General features: G+C 43.1%; 1 protein-coding gene across 5 annotated transcripts in view; it reads right to left on the bottom strand.

The window, feature by feature from the left end:
• Positions 1-7,704, bottom strand: part of KIAA0195 (KIAA0195 ortholog) — a 42,084-nt gene extending 34,380 nt beyond the window's left edge. For all 5 annotated transcript variants that reach the window (XR_775137.1, XR_775138.1, XR_775139.1 and 2 more), the window contains exon 1: positions 7,636-7,704. Coding sequence is in view for 1 of the 5 variants with exons in the window: in XM_010579316.1 (XP_010577618.1) it covers positions 7,636-7,659 (24 nt within the window). In the remaining 4 variants the exon portion in view is untranslated. The remainder of the gene's footprint in view (positions 1-7,635) is intronic.
• Between the last annotated feature and the right edge of the window lie 8,304 nt (positions 7,705-16,008).

Raw genomic sequence — 16,008 nt, 5'->3', positions numbered from 1 at the left:
ATTAGGGAAAGGGCACCGGAGCTAGATCTAGTGAATGGCCAGGTTTAGGAACTGGTTTGGCTCTTCAGGAAGGAGACAAGCAGCTCAGAGCTAGGAGATGGGGAGCCACAGAATCTGTAGACTTTTTTTTGCCTTCTCCTCTCAGCTGGCCCTCCATAGTTTGACAGGGGGAAATTAGTTGGCAACACCCATGATCCAGGAGCTTGCTGAAATCTGTAACCTTGCCTGGCTCACAGCAAAAAGGTTTCCTTTGCCTTTCTCATGAGTTGCAGGAGCTTCTTCAGACTGATAGATAGGAAAAGAGTGGTTATCTTCTGATTTTTCCTCCCACAATAAGTTGTTCCCGAGCATCACCACCTACTTACGTCTGCTTCCCGCAGCCCACCTTCATCCTCACACAAAAATCACCACTGGTTCCTGATCTCTCCTCCAAAATTCCCATCCTGTTCTTTTACACACAGAACCATTCAAGAATATCTTAAAATTTTATCACTTATTCTCACACTCTGCTATCTGAGGGACAGAGGTCTTGCTCCTTCCTTCAAGAGGAACAAACAAGCAGAGGTCAGAATGTGAGAAATGGACACAAAATATTAGTGTAATTAAGTCCTCTTATATTTTCATACAGCCATTACACATCCACAGCAGCATATTTATTTGTTGTGCCAGTAAATGTTGATATAATATGCGGTGTTGTATCATATGTGCCAAACATTTTTTAAAATAATACTGGAGCACAAATATATTCTTTGCTTTACAGATCAAAGTGGGTTGAATCATCCTCCATCCTCTGTGGATTCAGTCCTTTGCAGAATAAAGGCTTCTCCCCAAGACTGCTGAACACTTGAATGTAACTGCCTTTACAAAGATTGTTTAAACAAATAAGGGAATAGAAAACAGAAGATTTGCTAGAAGCTTCAATTTTCAGAGACTGCAGATCCAGCCCTCTGATTCAGAGTGGTATGGAAAACCCCTACGAGGCAGCTGTCAGATTGTTTCCTTCTTTCCAGGCTGCACACACTAGGCCCCTTTTTTAACACTTCTACTCAATTGTTTTTCAGATTTAAACATTTGGAGGTGGGAAACTGGACAGCAGAATGTTCTTCCTTTTTCTGAGAGCTATTTTGCATTCCTTAGCAGAAAAAGAAGGTAGTTTTTAATTTAACAATGATGTTTTGCAGGCTATTAATCTACTTCAGGGATTACACCTCCTGAAATGTAAGCATCATTCACAGTTTCAAAAACACATGAGAAGGAGTAACTCCACCAAATGTATCTGCATTTAGTATTGTAAGTCAGATTCTTGCTTAGGATAAGGCACAACATGACACATAGTGGGGTTTCTGGGGTATCATCAGAGAGGATGGCAGACATCATACACACAACTGTGTGCAATTTGTTGGGGCAACATTTCTTACAGCAGGCTAGTGCTAGAGAGGGATTTATTCTTGTTCTAAGGTAAATCATATGTCATGATGCTACAGCTCTGTCCAACTGCAGGTGCTGAGCTAGTGCTCAGGCTGCCTGAAATGGCATATCCATGCTACAAAATGATACAGATGTAGCCAGCAAAGCCAATGTATAGGCCACTCTGGGCAAAAGTTTCCCTTTGCTACTTACATCCTTGGTCCCCATTATAGTCTTTCTTAGTGCTCACCTGGTTCCTTTTCAAAAGAGGTCTGATCCCTGACTCCTAGCAAGAGTGCTTCTCTAGTGACCCAGGCTACATGAAGCCTCCACCCTGACACATTCCTATTCCACAGGATGATCTTTTGATTAAGACTCTGGACTAACTGTCAGGACAGCTGGATTCTGTTCTTTCCTCTGCCACAGATTTCTGCATTACAGTGTGAAAATCTGATGTTCCTCTGCACCTTAGTTTCTCATCTCTATAATGGGACTACCAACTCCCTACCAACCATAGTCACTGTGAAGACTATAATATTCACCAACCCACCTGAACACTACTGGACAGCACAGAAAAAGAAATACATGTTGATACCTGCATGATGCAGCCAGCTCCGTCAAGCAGATTATGGCTCTGTGGGGACCACTGCCTTTAAAACTGGACATGCCAGGAAAGGTATCAAAAGGCACAATGAACACAGCTATTAAACTTGGTTTAAATGCCACCTGACATGAGCTTGGCAGCCACAGCTTAACTGTTGGTGATCTCAGATCAAATGAAACAAGCAAAGTCTTCAGCACAGCACGGCCCATATTAATGGACGGAGCAATAGTCAACAACTGTCTCCTTCCTCCATCTGCAGCAACAGTATGAAAGGCAGCCCAGATCTCCCCCTGCCCCTGGACAAAAGAGCCCCCACAGTTTGGTAACTGGGTGCTGGCAGCAGCTAAGTGCGGACACTGGCTTTGAGGCTCCCCGCAGCTCATCGCTAACAGGGCCTGCAGACTTACGCTGCAAAGAGACACAGCTGCAGGAGCACAGATCTCTGAGAGATCTGGCCAAAGCAACACGACTCAGCCATGTGAATCACCACTGCGTTTTGGTGTGAACAGGGTCCGTTTTAATCCAGACAATGACATTCACATTTTATGCCCTCCATAAAGCACAGAGTAAGGTGCCAACAGGCACGATCAACCTTTCTACATGGGTAATGCAAAGCCCAGCATTTTGCTTCTCCCTCAGCTAGTAGCAGCTCAACGGCAGAGAAAGAGGCGACTGCTCCCCAGGTAACAGCCCAGTTTTGAACTGTACATTCCTCAGTCTGTCTGGTCCTGTTTGCAGCAGCAAATCCCCAACCATAGTTACCTGCCCCACCAGGCTGCTGGCAGGATGAGGCAGTGTTTATGAACTGCTCTGAAGCTCACCCGTACTACACAATTATCAAGGTTTAATTACTGTAATTCATCCAGTTACATTATTCCTCCAAGTTCAGAGAGCAGTTAGGGGTCTGTATTTATTCTGGCTTCAACACACAGCATACTGCTTTATGCCAATGCAGAGCTTACTCCAGAGGATGCTAATCCCCTCCCAGAGGCCAGCAACGCTCAGAAATCCACAGAACTTCAGGACATCTTTCATCCCCCCATTAGCTTCCTTCCCATCCCCACTTCTTTAGCTGAAGACTTTGGGGACTAAAACTATGATACAGCCTAGGAGGTGCACTGCGAGACATGTTTCAAAGGGATAAGAAGGTTCAACAGCTACAGATCAAAGCCCATAGAAGAAACAAACAAATTTAAATCATGAGGCAAAGAGGCAGCAAAGCAGGAGTCAGCAGCTAAAATAATGTTTGGCCCTCCTGTTGGTTCTAGGGTTAAATGTACAGTTTAAACCAGAGCTTCTTTCCCCATCACCTCCAACACCAACCCATTCCCTAGCTAAAATCATCATTCACTGCTTCATGTCCAGCCATAAGCTCTTTCCCCAAAACCTCAAAGCTCTTCACGCACCATCACATCAGGCAGGATGCAGGTTGGGGAGGGAGACAGGGAAAGCCATTTTGAATTTAAATGTTAAGGGAAAGAAACTTACTTTGCGGCATTTGCCTTGGTGGGGGATCCAGAGATCGGCCTGCTTGAAGAGCATCTGGGCTAAATCCCTGCACCACTTCCCCAGCAACTTGCACTGCTGCTGCCCTCCAAAAATGAGAGAGCAAAGAGGGAGAGAGAGAAAGACTGTGCAGAGCCCAGCGCTGCAGAGAATGAGACAGAAGCAGCAGAGTGAAGCACCAGTCTGCTGATTAATTCAGCCTGTTTCCAGTCACGCTGCAGATCCAGCAAGGAGGCGGTGGATGGGGGTGGGGGAGAGAAAGGGGGGAAAAAAAGGCAGAGAGAGAAGAAAGTTTGCCCAGGATAGCACCAGATGTCTGTAAGAATGGTTCATTCATCAGATGGAGCCGACACAGCCAGAATCCCTGGGTTCCCTGCCTGTAGAGATGCATATGCATGCACAGTAATGGTTGATGCTGACAGACAGGGGTCTGTGGAAAAGCAGATGGCAAATTAGACAGGACAAAGTGCTATAAAATATACTACAGGGGAAAGAACACCTGAGCAGGCAAGGAAAAAGACTAGATTGAGACAGAGATACCCAGGAATACTAACTCCCCCACATAAATCTAGGATAGTCTTCCAGACAACTCCACAGCTTTGGATTCAAGCTCAATTTAAAAATATAAGCATTTGCTACTTAAACAAGTTGAGATGGTTACAGGTCCGGTCTGAAGTGTTCCCTTCCTCTTCTCTTGTTGATAGAGAAAGCAGCAAAAGCCCCTCTCAGCATCCAATATTCATACATCCTGAGCCACAGAACCTAAACCAAAAGGTGCATGTAAATTCTTCATAGCCATGCACCATGCCCGGGGCTCCCCATTTACTGACACCTGGGCAGTGGCACAGAGAAGGCAAAGGATTAGCATAGACCAAGAAGGGCTGGGTAGAACAACAGGTAATGGGATAAAAAGGCCTTTGGAGGTGAAGGAATGAGCCTTCTCTCTCATTCTCATCTTTTACAGGAATGCTTCCTTCTCATTGTTGGAGGGAAGCACCTTTATAAGCGGGTTTTTATATAGGTCCTACTTCAGTGCTGTCCTAATTCTGACTGGGGCTTCCCAGTTCTGCAGAGCAACCACTAAACCAATTACTTTCATTCCATAGAGAAAGGGGTAAAGAACTGGCCCAGCCAAGAACCACACAAAAACTGCAGCATAGAAGAGAGATGCCTGTGGAAAAAGGATCAGTTTGTGAAAAAGCCCTTGGAAGAAGAGCTGAGGTTTTAGAGAACAGCAGGGAATAAAAACAGAGATACAGTTACTGGCAAGATGAAAAGAGGCAAAGGACTTGGGCTACTTTTCAGTCCAAACATAAGACTGCAGCTCTTGTTAGGCATCCTGGAACAAGATAGCTCAGGACCAACAGTCCTGTAGCTGGAGCAATGTGGAGTACAGCATAGGCTCCCTGAATACATTTCCGGGCTCTGGCCAGGAGGCACGGTGCTGTATCCAGGCTGCAGCAATTACACTGGGATAATACAGCTCAGTTGTTATTGGTAACTGTGGAATGGATGATGTCAATAATTTTTAATAGTTGTGTTGCTGCAAATACAGCCTACATCTAAAGTTAACTCAAACTCATGAGGCTCACACTGTCCTGTGGCAATCAGTGCTGCTGTCTGTCTTGGTATATGCTGAGTGCGTCTGGGAGCAGAGATTATGACACCTTTCGCAAGTATTAAATTCACTTCAGAAATACACAGAAAATTAAAAAGTCAGGAGAAAGGGAAAAGAACAAGATATCAGCACATTTAATTTAAGCATTGCTCCTAAAATACTCTCTGCCTTTCTCTGCAGTGTCTGGCTTCTGGAAAAAATTGGAAGGCATCCTACATTACACCTGACAAACTCTGATCCTCAGCCATTTCTGACAACGGAACTGTATTAGCTGACTGGAGCCAGAGGACAAGTTTCTCATCTTCTGAGTGACAGATGTCTGTGCTGCAGTGGTGCTCTGAGCACGCCCTCTGTTCCAGGAGTGCTAACTCTTCATCACACACATATATTAGAGCAAAGAGATTGCTTTCAGCTAGATTTGGGACTGATGTTTTCACTTGGGTTCATTTTATTTTTAGCATTTTAAAATAAACCTAGCATATCAAATTTACTACTGAGGTTACATAGCAGGTTAATTTGTTCTCTTATCAGCATATATGTGTCCAAGTGCTCCACTTTGGAAAAGAAGATGGATTCTACCTTAAAGGGGGTGAAACAAGGATCTGCAGTACTGAAAAAAAAAAATAGGAGAAAACTCCTTAACACCAAATAATATACTGTTAACAAGAATAAAACCATGGTCTTTGCTCAGAATCCAAACAAAGTAAGTTGCAAAATGCAGCTGTATATATAATTTTTTTTTTATTCCTATTGAAAAGAGCGTGATGATCTCTTGCCTTTAATTTTAACCCCCATTCAGAAAGGAGGGAGAAAAAACTTCAATGTCAGGAGAGAAGACTAGGACTTCAGAACACCATAATTCCCCCTGTAATCTCCTTGTGCAGGACGCTTTTCTAATAGGCCTTTTAAAGGTCTATTACAATACTGTCCACGCTGCTGCCTGTCCAGCGATTTGATACGCTCTTCCTGTGTTGTACAATGAAGAATATCATATGAGAAAGAGAGAGATGAACCAAAGATAGCGACCTACAGTGAAAGTGTCCCCGTTGTGCTCTGCCATGGCTGGAGAAATGCCAGTGTCGGCGCTCTCAGATGCTACACAGAACACACCCCTGTACAGAATGGTAATTGCATCATCTCTTAAAATGATCAATACCAGCCCATGATGTCATTAACAAGAGAATAAATAGATAATTATCCTCTTTGGAATGTTACCTCCATAGTAATACAGCAATTTGATATAAAACAACATAGTTCAAACACATCCTCCCAGCATACCAGCACCAAGAGGTTCAGACATGAGTAAGCCCAGGCCTTCCTGGTCCAGCACACTACAGAACAGAAAACCCAGCAAATAAGAAATCTAGTAGGCAAGTGCAAGAGTTGATGTGAAAAACTGAGTACTTTTTAAGTCACTTACACTGCTGTAGTAATCTTTTAGAGCAGATCCGAGTCTAGGTACTTTGCACTAATGAACAAAACCTCTTCTAGATGCTAGAAGCACTGTAAACAAAACAGGAGAAAGGGAGGCACGCAGAATAACAGAGAGACAGCAAACATGATCTGGCAGATGAAGCTTACAGTGAGGTAGAGAGAGAGAGACACCAAAAAGTAAAGCCAAAAATGTTATCTTACCGGACCCAGCTGAGAGCTTGGTGTGTATAATGTTCTCCACTGGTCTCAAACTACCTGTCCCATTTCTGACTGGGATCCAGAATAAGGACCAGTTCACTTTTTTGAGTGAGAAATATATTTAATACTCAGCTGGCTCCTGAAACATGGCTAAAACATAAGTGACCAGTAGACTACTCACTAAAGTGATCAAAATAATTTTACTTTTGGGAAGTAATAACATGTGCCAAGTTTACAGTCTCCTGTCAGCCACAGCAGATATGTCTTTTTAGCTTCTATAGCAGCTATTCATGAAGATCTCTCTTTCTTCTTTTTCCTTTGAAGCTCAAAGCATGGCAAGATAGTAAGAGACAGATTGCCCCTCCATACAATATCTAGACTTATCTGGCACTTTCTAAACCAGATCTAGAAATACTATCCTGCAGCACTCCCTAGAAAGACATGCAATTGCCCAAGAAATACATACACTTATAATCAGAAAAACTGGACTCAGATGATTTCATTACCTTAGTTTATTTTAAAAATCTTCTCAGTGAATTCAGCCTCTCAAATAAAGCCAAGCTAAGTGTCCAGGGGATGGAAGCCCTACCTTAAAACCTCAAGAAGGACACAGCATATCTGACAGCATATACTTCACTTATGTTGTTCCACCATGGTGCCTCAGTCCCAGCCTGCAAAGGACTTACCTACTCATACAAGCATTCCTTCCCTAGGAATGTGAAGGTGACAGAACTCTCAACTTTGATACTAACCATGGATTATATCATCACATAATAACACCAAATAGTGAGTCTTGACCCAAAATAATGAAACACAATTAAAAGGACTCACCATTTAAACTGGGCATGACACTTATCAGGAAACCTACCTGACACTTCTCCTTGAGGTCCATGGCTATACAGTTCTGTAAGCATGTCCAGCAAAAGGGGATTGCTCCTCAGGGGAGAATGTCTCCTAGGTAGAGATGAGCTTGGCTACACTTATCACATCACCATCTGTGGAAACAGAAGGGGAAGCAGTCAATCTCCCCATATCACTCCCTTTAGGACAAGAAAGTGATGAAATTCACAAAATTCAAGTTACAGGATTGGTCTTTAGAAGAAGGAGAACTGGGGAGCTGAAAGTGCTTCTACTAGTACATCAACCCTCCCCTTACTCAGAACTGACCCCATTATCTTAAGTCCCCCCAAAATCTGGCAGCAATAGATTAATTAAGTCCCCTGCAGCTCAGAGTAAGAGTATTATTGCAGCCCTGACACACTTTTGGGCAAGCCTCCAGAAAAAGCTGACAAAGCGCTGAATTCCACCAGGTGTTGGAGCATGCTGTCACCCATGGCTATTTGTCTTGCTATTCTTATCTACAAGGAGCTTTGTCCAGCTAATCTCTAATGGAGCCTGCCGTAATGATTCTTCCATTTGCTGAACAACACCTCCTATCTTTGACAAGGCTATGCTGCTGGGCTGAGCATGTATCTGACCACCATTAAGTAGGCCAGAAGTCATAAAAACAATTCCAGATTATCAGGGAACTAGGCCTTTTTTTTTTTTCCTTTTTAGCAAAACTGGGACTGTAACAGAATTGAGGTAGGAAGCAGCTCTGGAACTCACATCCTTCTAGCCTATCTTCCCCTTGATCTCCCATGGCATAAACTTGTTCTTCTTCCACATACGCAAAATGTCTTTTCTGCTCAAAACAAAGGATTTGTGTACATTGCTCCAGAGGATTCTCTTACATATAAACACAATGAGGTATTATAAGATCATGCTATGATTGGTCTTGGGAAAGTCTTTTTGTTGGTTAGTAACTCTTGGTTCTATTTTTTAATATCACACACAAACTCAGGGCTTGGACATATACTTCTCGTAAATCCAAACAAACAAGGAAACAACTAGATCTGCAAATCAATCCAAACACCCACACATTTCCTAGATACAACAGGACTGGCTTTTGCCAGCTGGGATTTACTACCCTGCTCTATACCATACTGCCTTCTTCAAAGAAGGATTCTGGAGGTCCCATCCTTGTGGCAGTCACCTATGGCACTACTCTCCATGATGCTACATCATTTCAAGGAAAATGAGGCAACCAAAGCTTACTCAGAAAACCACTACTGCCCCATGCTGAAGAGTTAGATGTCAGTATTTCCTCTTATGCAGGCAAGTCCTGCACCTGCGTTCTGGGAAGCAGCAAGCATTCAGTATTCAGACTGCTGGTTATCAAAGAACTGCTTGCAGTCCAGCAACCAGCACCTGCAAGTACCATTTTTTTGGCTGCCGGCTGGCTGGCATGAGCCACAAGTCTGGACTCTGCCCTGCTTTTCTGTTCTGTGACCCTTGTCAATGTGCACACACCAAGGGAATGAAGCTATTTTCAGTCACTTCGTATCCCTGCCAGGCCAATTAGCAATTGCAAAGAGAGGATCAGACAGTTACTGGAGCGAAGCTGACAAACAGGGCTGGGAGTGGGAAGGGGGAAAACATACTTTTGTAGGCTTGCACACAGCAGCTTAGAGCCTCAATATCTTGCCTTTAACTTGAGAGTGACTTCAATATAAGGGAAGGCAAGAGAAGATGATTTTAAGGAGAAAATGATCACTAACCATAAAAGGGCTAAGAAATAAATCCATGATTCTTTTTTTTCTTGACTCCCCTCCGACAGAAGATTTATTAGTAGATCTACTGAAGGATTTATGCACCGTGCTCTCACTCATTCAAACAAAAGTTAAGCGCCTGAATTTCTCTCTGGATCTGGACTTCAAAAGCATAATTATCCATGACACAACTGGCTAACTGGGAAGCCAAAGTCACAAAAGCAGAACAAGAAAAAACATCCTGGACTGTTTGTGCTAATCCCATGGAGCCCGTATCATTAGCAGTGGTGGGTGGCTCTGGCTGGAGGGCAGAGGGCCATGCAGGGAGGCAGCTGGGCAGGAGGCAGGATTTGCTGCACTGCCCTGAGTGACATTTTGTTTTAGGCAGCAAACTGAAATGTGATCCTGAACGCAAAACATGCCATTCCTTAAAGTTCAAGGCACACCATCCACATGCTTAGGAACACCACCCTGAAGTCCTTCCATGCTAGGAAGCAGGATACACAACAAGGGTGTTAAAAAGACGAAAGACTGGTTGGAAAGTGAATATTCCCTACCCAGAGAAATTCAAAAGCTGTTATAATGAACAATATAACAAGAGCTTGTAAAAGTAATCAGTGGGGCTTGCAGCACTGCTTCATCATAGTACATGCTCAGGGCTTCTCCAAAATTTGAACAAACTAACCTGAAATCCAGAAGCAGTTCAGTTTCTCTCACATCCCCAATTTAAGATGCCAACAATGGTTAGATAGTAGACATTTCACAGAGAGAAAGCAAGAAGCCAAGTCCTTCCTGGGCCAATCTGGATATACAAAACAAGCAGAATGTTTCATTTTCAAAGTTTAAAAAGGGTTTTCATTTAGAACCAAGAATTCCAAACACAGCTAATCCTAGATAGGTTAGGACAGGATAACTGAAGCCAAAAGCAAAGACAGGCTACAATGATAAACCATCCTCCCCCAATTTCTGCACCATGATTGGCACTAGAGCCAAATGTGATTTGTGTGCTTTCTTTCAAATGCATAGTTTATCAAAATAAAAAGTCTGCAAGAATATTGCAAGAATTATGTCATACCAACTAAAAACCTCTTATGCATTACAGAGGTCTTGCAAATACTCAGAGAACGGCTTCACACAACGAAGCTGAAGCAGTTCATTAATTCTATAGGTAACATGCAGATCTGCAGAGTTGTGCATCCATCCATGCTATCCCCCACAAGGTCCTTGTGTGTTCCCCTCCCAGACTCTTCTGTTTCAGGGATTCCTGTAATTCCCACCACCAAACGTGTCTCTCCATCACCGCTACCCAACAGCAGGGACTCGCCACACTCTGGACCCATCCTAGGAGTTTTGTGCACTACTATTTCTTCCACACTAGAGTATCTGCCTTCCTCCGTCCTCCCTGTTCTTATCTCTCTTCTCTCTGCCCAGGCAATTAGTCACTCATGCTGTCAACATGTTAAACTCTGCCAGACAGCAGGACAGAAATGAGGTGGGACTGCTTTGCTGGAACATGTTAGTAGGTGTCAAAGTATTCAGCTACAGACAATCAGAGATGCCCGAAGCTGTGGTTGCTCTGCTCAGACACCAGAGGCTCAAAGTGCAGCCAGTTTACCCCTTTCACTTTCCCAGCACACTCTATCCTCCTCAGCATTCTCATGCCTAGAGCAGTCCATGAAACTTGGAAATGGCTGGATGTGGCATTCAAGTGTCATCATGCTGCATCCAGCGTGAGAAATACTTCCGAATCATTAGGTATAGTAAAACCCAACGTAGGGTCCACCAAATAACTCAATCCAATGCATATATCACTAACAGCAAGCTAACTTTCTGGAAATCCTGTATGCTGAACTCAACCAATAGTCAGCCCATAGCTATGTGGACCAGTCTGCAATGCACATTAGAATATCTTTATTTTATATTTATAAGAATGAATGAGTTCAGTGCTTGGGTTGCCATATGTATCTGATACCCAGTCCTTTTCAAATCTGAAAAATACATTCCCATCACACCAAACTTATTTCTGTTTTGAAGTGCCCTGAGCAAAGAGTAAGTCTTGTAGCTTGATCTGAGCATCAACAAGTGTCTGAAGCATCCTTCTGAACAGCAGAAGCAGAACTTTACAAGGGTCTATTCAAACTTTTGTTTACCTGATTATCTTTGGAATAACAGTCATGCAGCCAGCGTACAGGTAATAAACACTGTGCTTTCAGATCCTCCTTTGAAATCCAAGGATTTCAAATCATGACAACTTAACCAAACCTCACAACACCATTATGAGATATCAGTGTTGAAATTTAATAAGAAACTATACAGCATGATACATTATGTAGAGAATTTATAAAACAACTAGCAAACAGAAAGATCAGATAACTATACAACCTATAGATTTGGAAAGAAAAATGTGTTTCAGAAGCTGCAAGTCTTTAGGGAGAAAAATAAATCAACCTAATGATACTGGTCTCCCTAAAGTGTTCAATCACTGATGCTTTCATGTTATTTACTGAAAATTCCCAACATAGATTAGTCTATAAAAAATGATGGGGAGTCTGAACATTTCTTGCTGCCAAAAGCGAATTCCTCAAGAACAGAAGCCTGATCTGTCACCAAGAATAGAAACACGGGGGAACAGATAACAACCAAAAAAAGCAGCTGCCTTGGAGAAAATGGCTTAGATTAGAGCTGATTGTTTTGATATCAGCAGAACCATACGGTCTTCCTACTCGTGAGTAGCTGATGCCTGCCTGATAATTTGCAACATGGGCACATTTACTGATATATGGGCTTCCAAAGCTGCATCAAGTGATACTGTCAATTGCTTCGAGACCCACTGAGAGCACAGAATAATTACAGCAAGGGAGCTGGCAGCCACACTTCTTGGCTTCAGTATCCGCTTGTGAAAAAACTTGTCAAAATTTGGGCCAGCTAAACATTCTCTGCCTCAATAACCCTAGATTTTAGATAGGGATATGCATATCTGCTTCAGAGAGAGACCAGGAAGTAAATTTATTAGTATCTGTAAAGTAAGTGAGATCTTCTGAATTAGTGTTGTATATGTGCTAAGTATTATCAACTCAGTAGTGGTCAAATATCTCATTTGTGCATGGCTGTGAAGAATCCAGAGTTGATTTCACACAGGCTCCTCTTCCCTTGCTAAATGACAGGAATTAGAGAGAGACCTATTCTACCTTGAATCAGGAATAGGATTAAATTTAATTTAAAGTTTGTCTTCCACGTGACAAGTGTGCCTTTTGGAGGTGAAATTACTTTTTGTTTAAACCTTACTTGCAGAGAGTTTTCCAGTAAAAAATATGTCTGACTCCTCCCTTCTTTCTTCAGCACAGCACTTGCACATTAGACTTGTTTCAAAGGACAGTGGTGTCTTAAAACGAAAGCTAGGCAACAAGGAGGGAGAAAGGGAGTAGGAAATAGCTTTGGCACACTTGTAAGAGTCAGACCATCAGTTTACTTGCAAGATTAAGATTGGTAAAACAAGATGCTACACAATCAAAAGAACGCATTTATTTTCATCTTAATTTTGTTCTGGTGAGCTGAGAAGTAATTGACGGATATGATCAAAAGAATGATCAAACTAGTTTAGTCTACCTTACTGTTTCCACAGGGGCTGACACTGTTTCAAATTAAGTTATAGTAAATCTGAAAGATCTTTGTTGTGTTAATTTTTCTTTACTTGCTAAAAACAAAAAATGAGTGTTTGGGAATTAAAGGATTGCTTTATCTTCTCTGCTTCAGGTACTCTAAGCCTGCCACAGAAAGACAGAGCATATGTACAGTCCGGATCAAAGTTAAAAATGCAACAAAAGGCACAATTCTGAAAGTTGTAAGGGCCCCTCCAGCTTCTGCAGAGCAATGAGACATCATCTTCTTTGTGGCACGATGCCTTGAGTGACAACTAAAACATTTTACACTAAATTTATGGAAGAATTCACTGCAAAAGTGACAGCTGTCATTCGTCATCATGATATTGGTTATTATGGCAACCAGGATTGTATAATCACCTCTATTTTAAAAAAAAATCCTGAAATGCTAGAAAACCACAAAAAGGCAGCAGCTCAAAATAAATCAAAAAGCCCGTGCTGTATTTATAGGACCTTCTAACAAATCAATTTTTGCTGACGTACACTGACTCACAGATAAAAGTGCAGCTTTTTCTCTTAATTCCAGTTTATAAATAAGGGTGTTCTATGCATAGTTTATAGTAAAGCCAGGCAAAAAACCCTCTTACGTTAGTGTTTGCCATTTGGAGATATTTAAGGGTGTCTTCTGGGAGTTCCCCAAAGCAGGCCCAGCACCTGAAGGCCATTAACAGCATCAAGCTCATACATTCATTCAAAACAAAGCACAGCCCTTATGTAGAAAAGACACTGATCAGTTCAGTAGATTGTATATTTTGCTATTCTCACAAACAGCTCCATGAAAGTTTTATGATGAACATTTGTATGATGAACTGTGTCTAGAAATAAGGCAGTGAGCTGGCTCACTCTACTGTGAAAGGAAAACAGAGGAGCTCTCTGCAGCTGCTTAAGAACTTCTCTCCACTATTCACTCAAGAGTTTTCCAGACAGAAATCCAAAGTGCCCTACTTAGTGTACAAATGGTCCCATACATCACAGATGTTAACCCAACCAACCGAAAGCAAATCCTGCTCCCTGGAGGCCTAGGCACAGGACAATACTGCCCAAGCCCTGGCAGAACTTTTTTTGGCCAACCCTACAGAAGGATTTGTCTTGCGGCCAATCCCCCATGGCCCCGGCCCTGCTCCTGGCCAGTCCCACCCAGCCACAGGTGTATATAAACCCTCACACCCACCCCTTTTTTGGGGTTGTTTTTTCTGCTTGGAGTCTGGAGTGCTTGCTGTGGCTTCTAGCAGTCAGTTTGGGAAGGACTCTTAACAGAAGCAAGGGTGGCCTCAAAGATAGAGATTTAAACAGTTAGAGCTCTAATATGAAGATTAGAGAAAGAAGGTTTGTTTTCTTGGTTCTACTTACAGTAGTAATATTGATTTGTTTTGTGACCCAGGCTAAAAGCACTAATATCTTAATCTTCTTGTCAGATAAAAAATGTTGGCAATGTGTTTATTTAAAAGGTCATGGTTAAGAAGAATATTATGTAAAGTGTTTTGATATGCTTGAGTAAAAGATGACAAAGAAATATAAAGCACTCTTCTAAAGAACAAAACATATCTTGCATAAAACCAGCATAGTGTAGCTATTTATATGCATGCCTGTATTAAGCAGGCTTCTTAGAAAGTAAATTGAGCTTGCTTGCTAGGTTATTCAAATTTTGCTATATTTGAGCAAGCCCTGTAGTTTAATGCAGTACAGCAGCTGTTAAGTAACAGCTTGTTTATATAGAAACTTGCATTTCTAAGGAACCTAAAGTGTTTCATAGAGATTGTGCATTACTATACCATTGTATCTCATCGTGTATGAGTTGTCTGTTCAACTAGGAACTTTATTCTACAATTGCTGGGGGAAATAATATGGTTTTAGACAAGCATGCCATAGCAGCTTCCTTTTCTCAGAAAATGTGAAAATAGGTACTACTTGGTAGCTGCCTCAGGAAGACAGATGGGTGCTTATGCTCATCTGCTGCTATCTTGGTAACTTTTAAGACTGGTAAGTCTAACTTAAACTCTTCTATGGCACAAGGTGTCCTGTGAAAACTCAGCGACTCTTAAATGTGTAGCTATAAGACCGTCTGCTCCTGTCTGGGTTTTCCCTTCTTCTTTAGCTATCTTTTGGGTAGATAGTATCATCTAAGACAAAATTCTTGTGCTTTACATAATGGGATTTTCAACTGGGATTTTTAGGCCTTTTCTATAATCAGTAATGGCCTGTGTTATCCTGACAGGAGAAAGCTCCCGAACAATGGACAAACAGTGGTAATGTAATCCAAGAACTACGTGGATCACAGCTTTTGGAAATAAAACAAGTGGACGTCTGAGGCAAAATGAAGTACGCTGTGAACTTCTGCTGATCAAAAGACCACGATGAGGTAGGAGCAGAAGTGAAGCACAATGGAACAACTGGCTGAGTCGAGGCTGCTATCCAAGCTCGTAAGGGATCTAGGCAAACTTGTGAAGGCCTTTTAGTCAGAATTTGGGACTATCCCTAAAAACCTTATTCAGCGTACAAACCTGGAGCCGCACCAAGCGCACCCACAGCTGTGGGAGCACCCTGCTTTGGTCTGCACTGCCGGGGGCTCGGTCTGGGGACACCCTAACCCCCTCGCCTCGCTTGGGGCTGAGGGAACCGCCGAGGCCGGTGCCCGGCGGGGGATGCTCCGCGGCGCTGCGAGGCGGAGTCTCTCCCTCAGCTGTGGGAGAAGCCCCGCTGGGTGCGCTGAGCCGCTAACACGTGTGGGAGCGCCTTTTGGGGGGTCTTTTTTTATCTCCTCTCCCTCATAAACCGCTAGGTAACACTCCGGCGAGGTGCCAAGGGAGGGTGTGTGAGGGGAATGGCGCTGCGCGGGAGCCCCGGCCCGAGGGATGGAGGGCAGCGCGGCGGGACCGCCGCCGGCTCTGCCTCGGGCCTCCCCCGCCATGGCGGGCCGCCTCCAGCCGAGGTGGGGACCCCCGCCGAGGGAGCGGCGGGCCCTTCCTGGCCCCGCTCCCCGGCGGGACGGAG

Source organism: Haliaeetus leucocephalus, unplaced genomic scaffold (genome assembly GCF_000737465.1).
Source record: "Haliaeetus leucocephalus isolate CR32 unplaced genomic scaffold, Haliaeetus_leucocephalus-4.0 Scaffold657, whole genome shotgun sequence".
In the NCBI taxonomy this organism is placed as follows: Eukaryota; Metazoa; Chordata; class Aves; order Accipitriformes; family Accipitridae; genus Haliaeetus; species Haliaeetus leucocephalus.
Note: the sequence above shows the minus strand (reverse complement) of the source record. Positions and strands in the feature narration are given on the sequence as shown.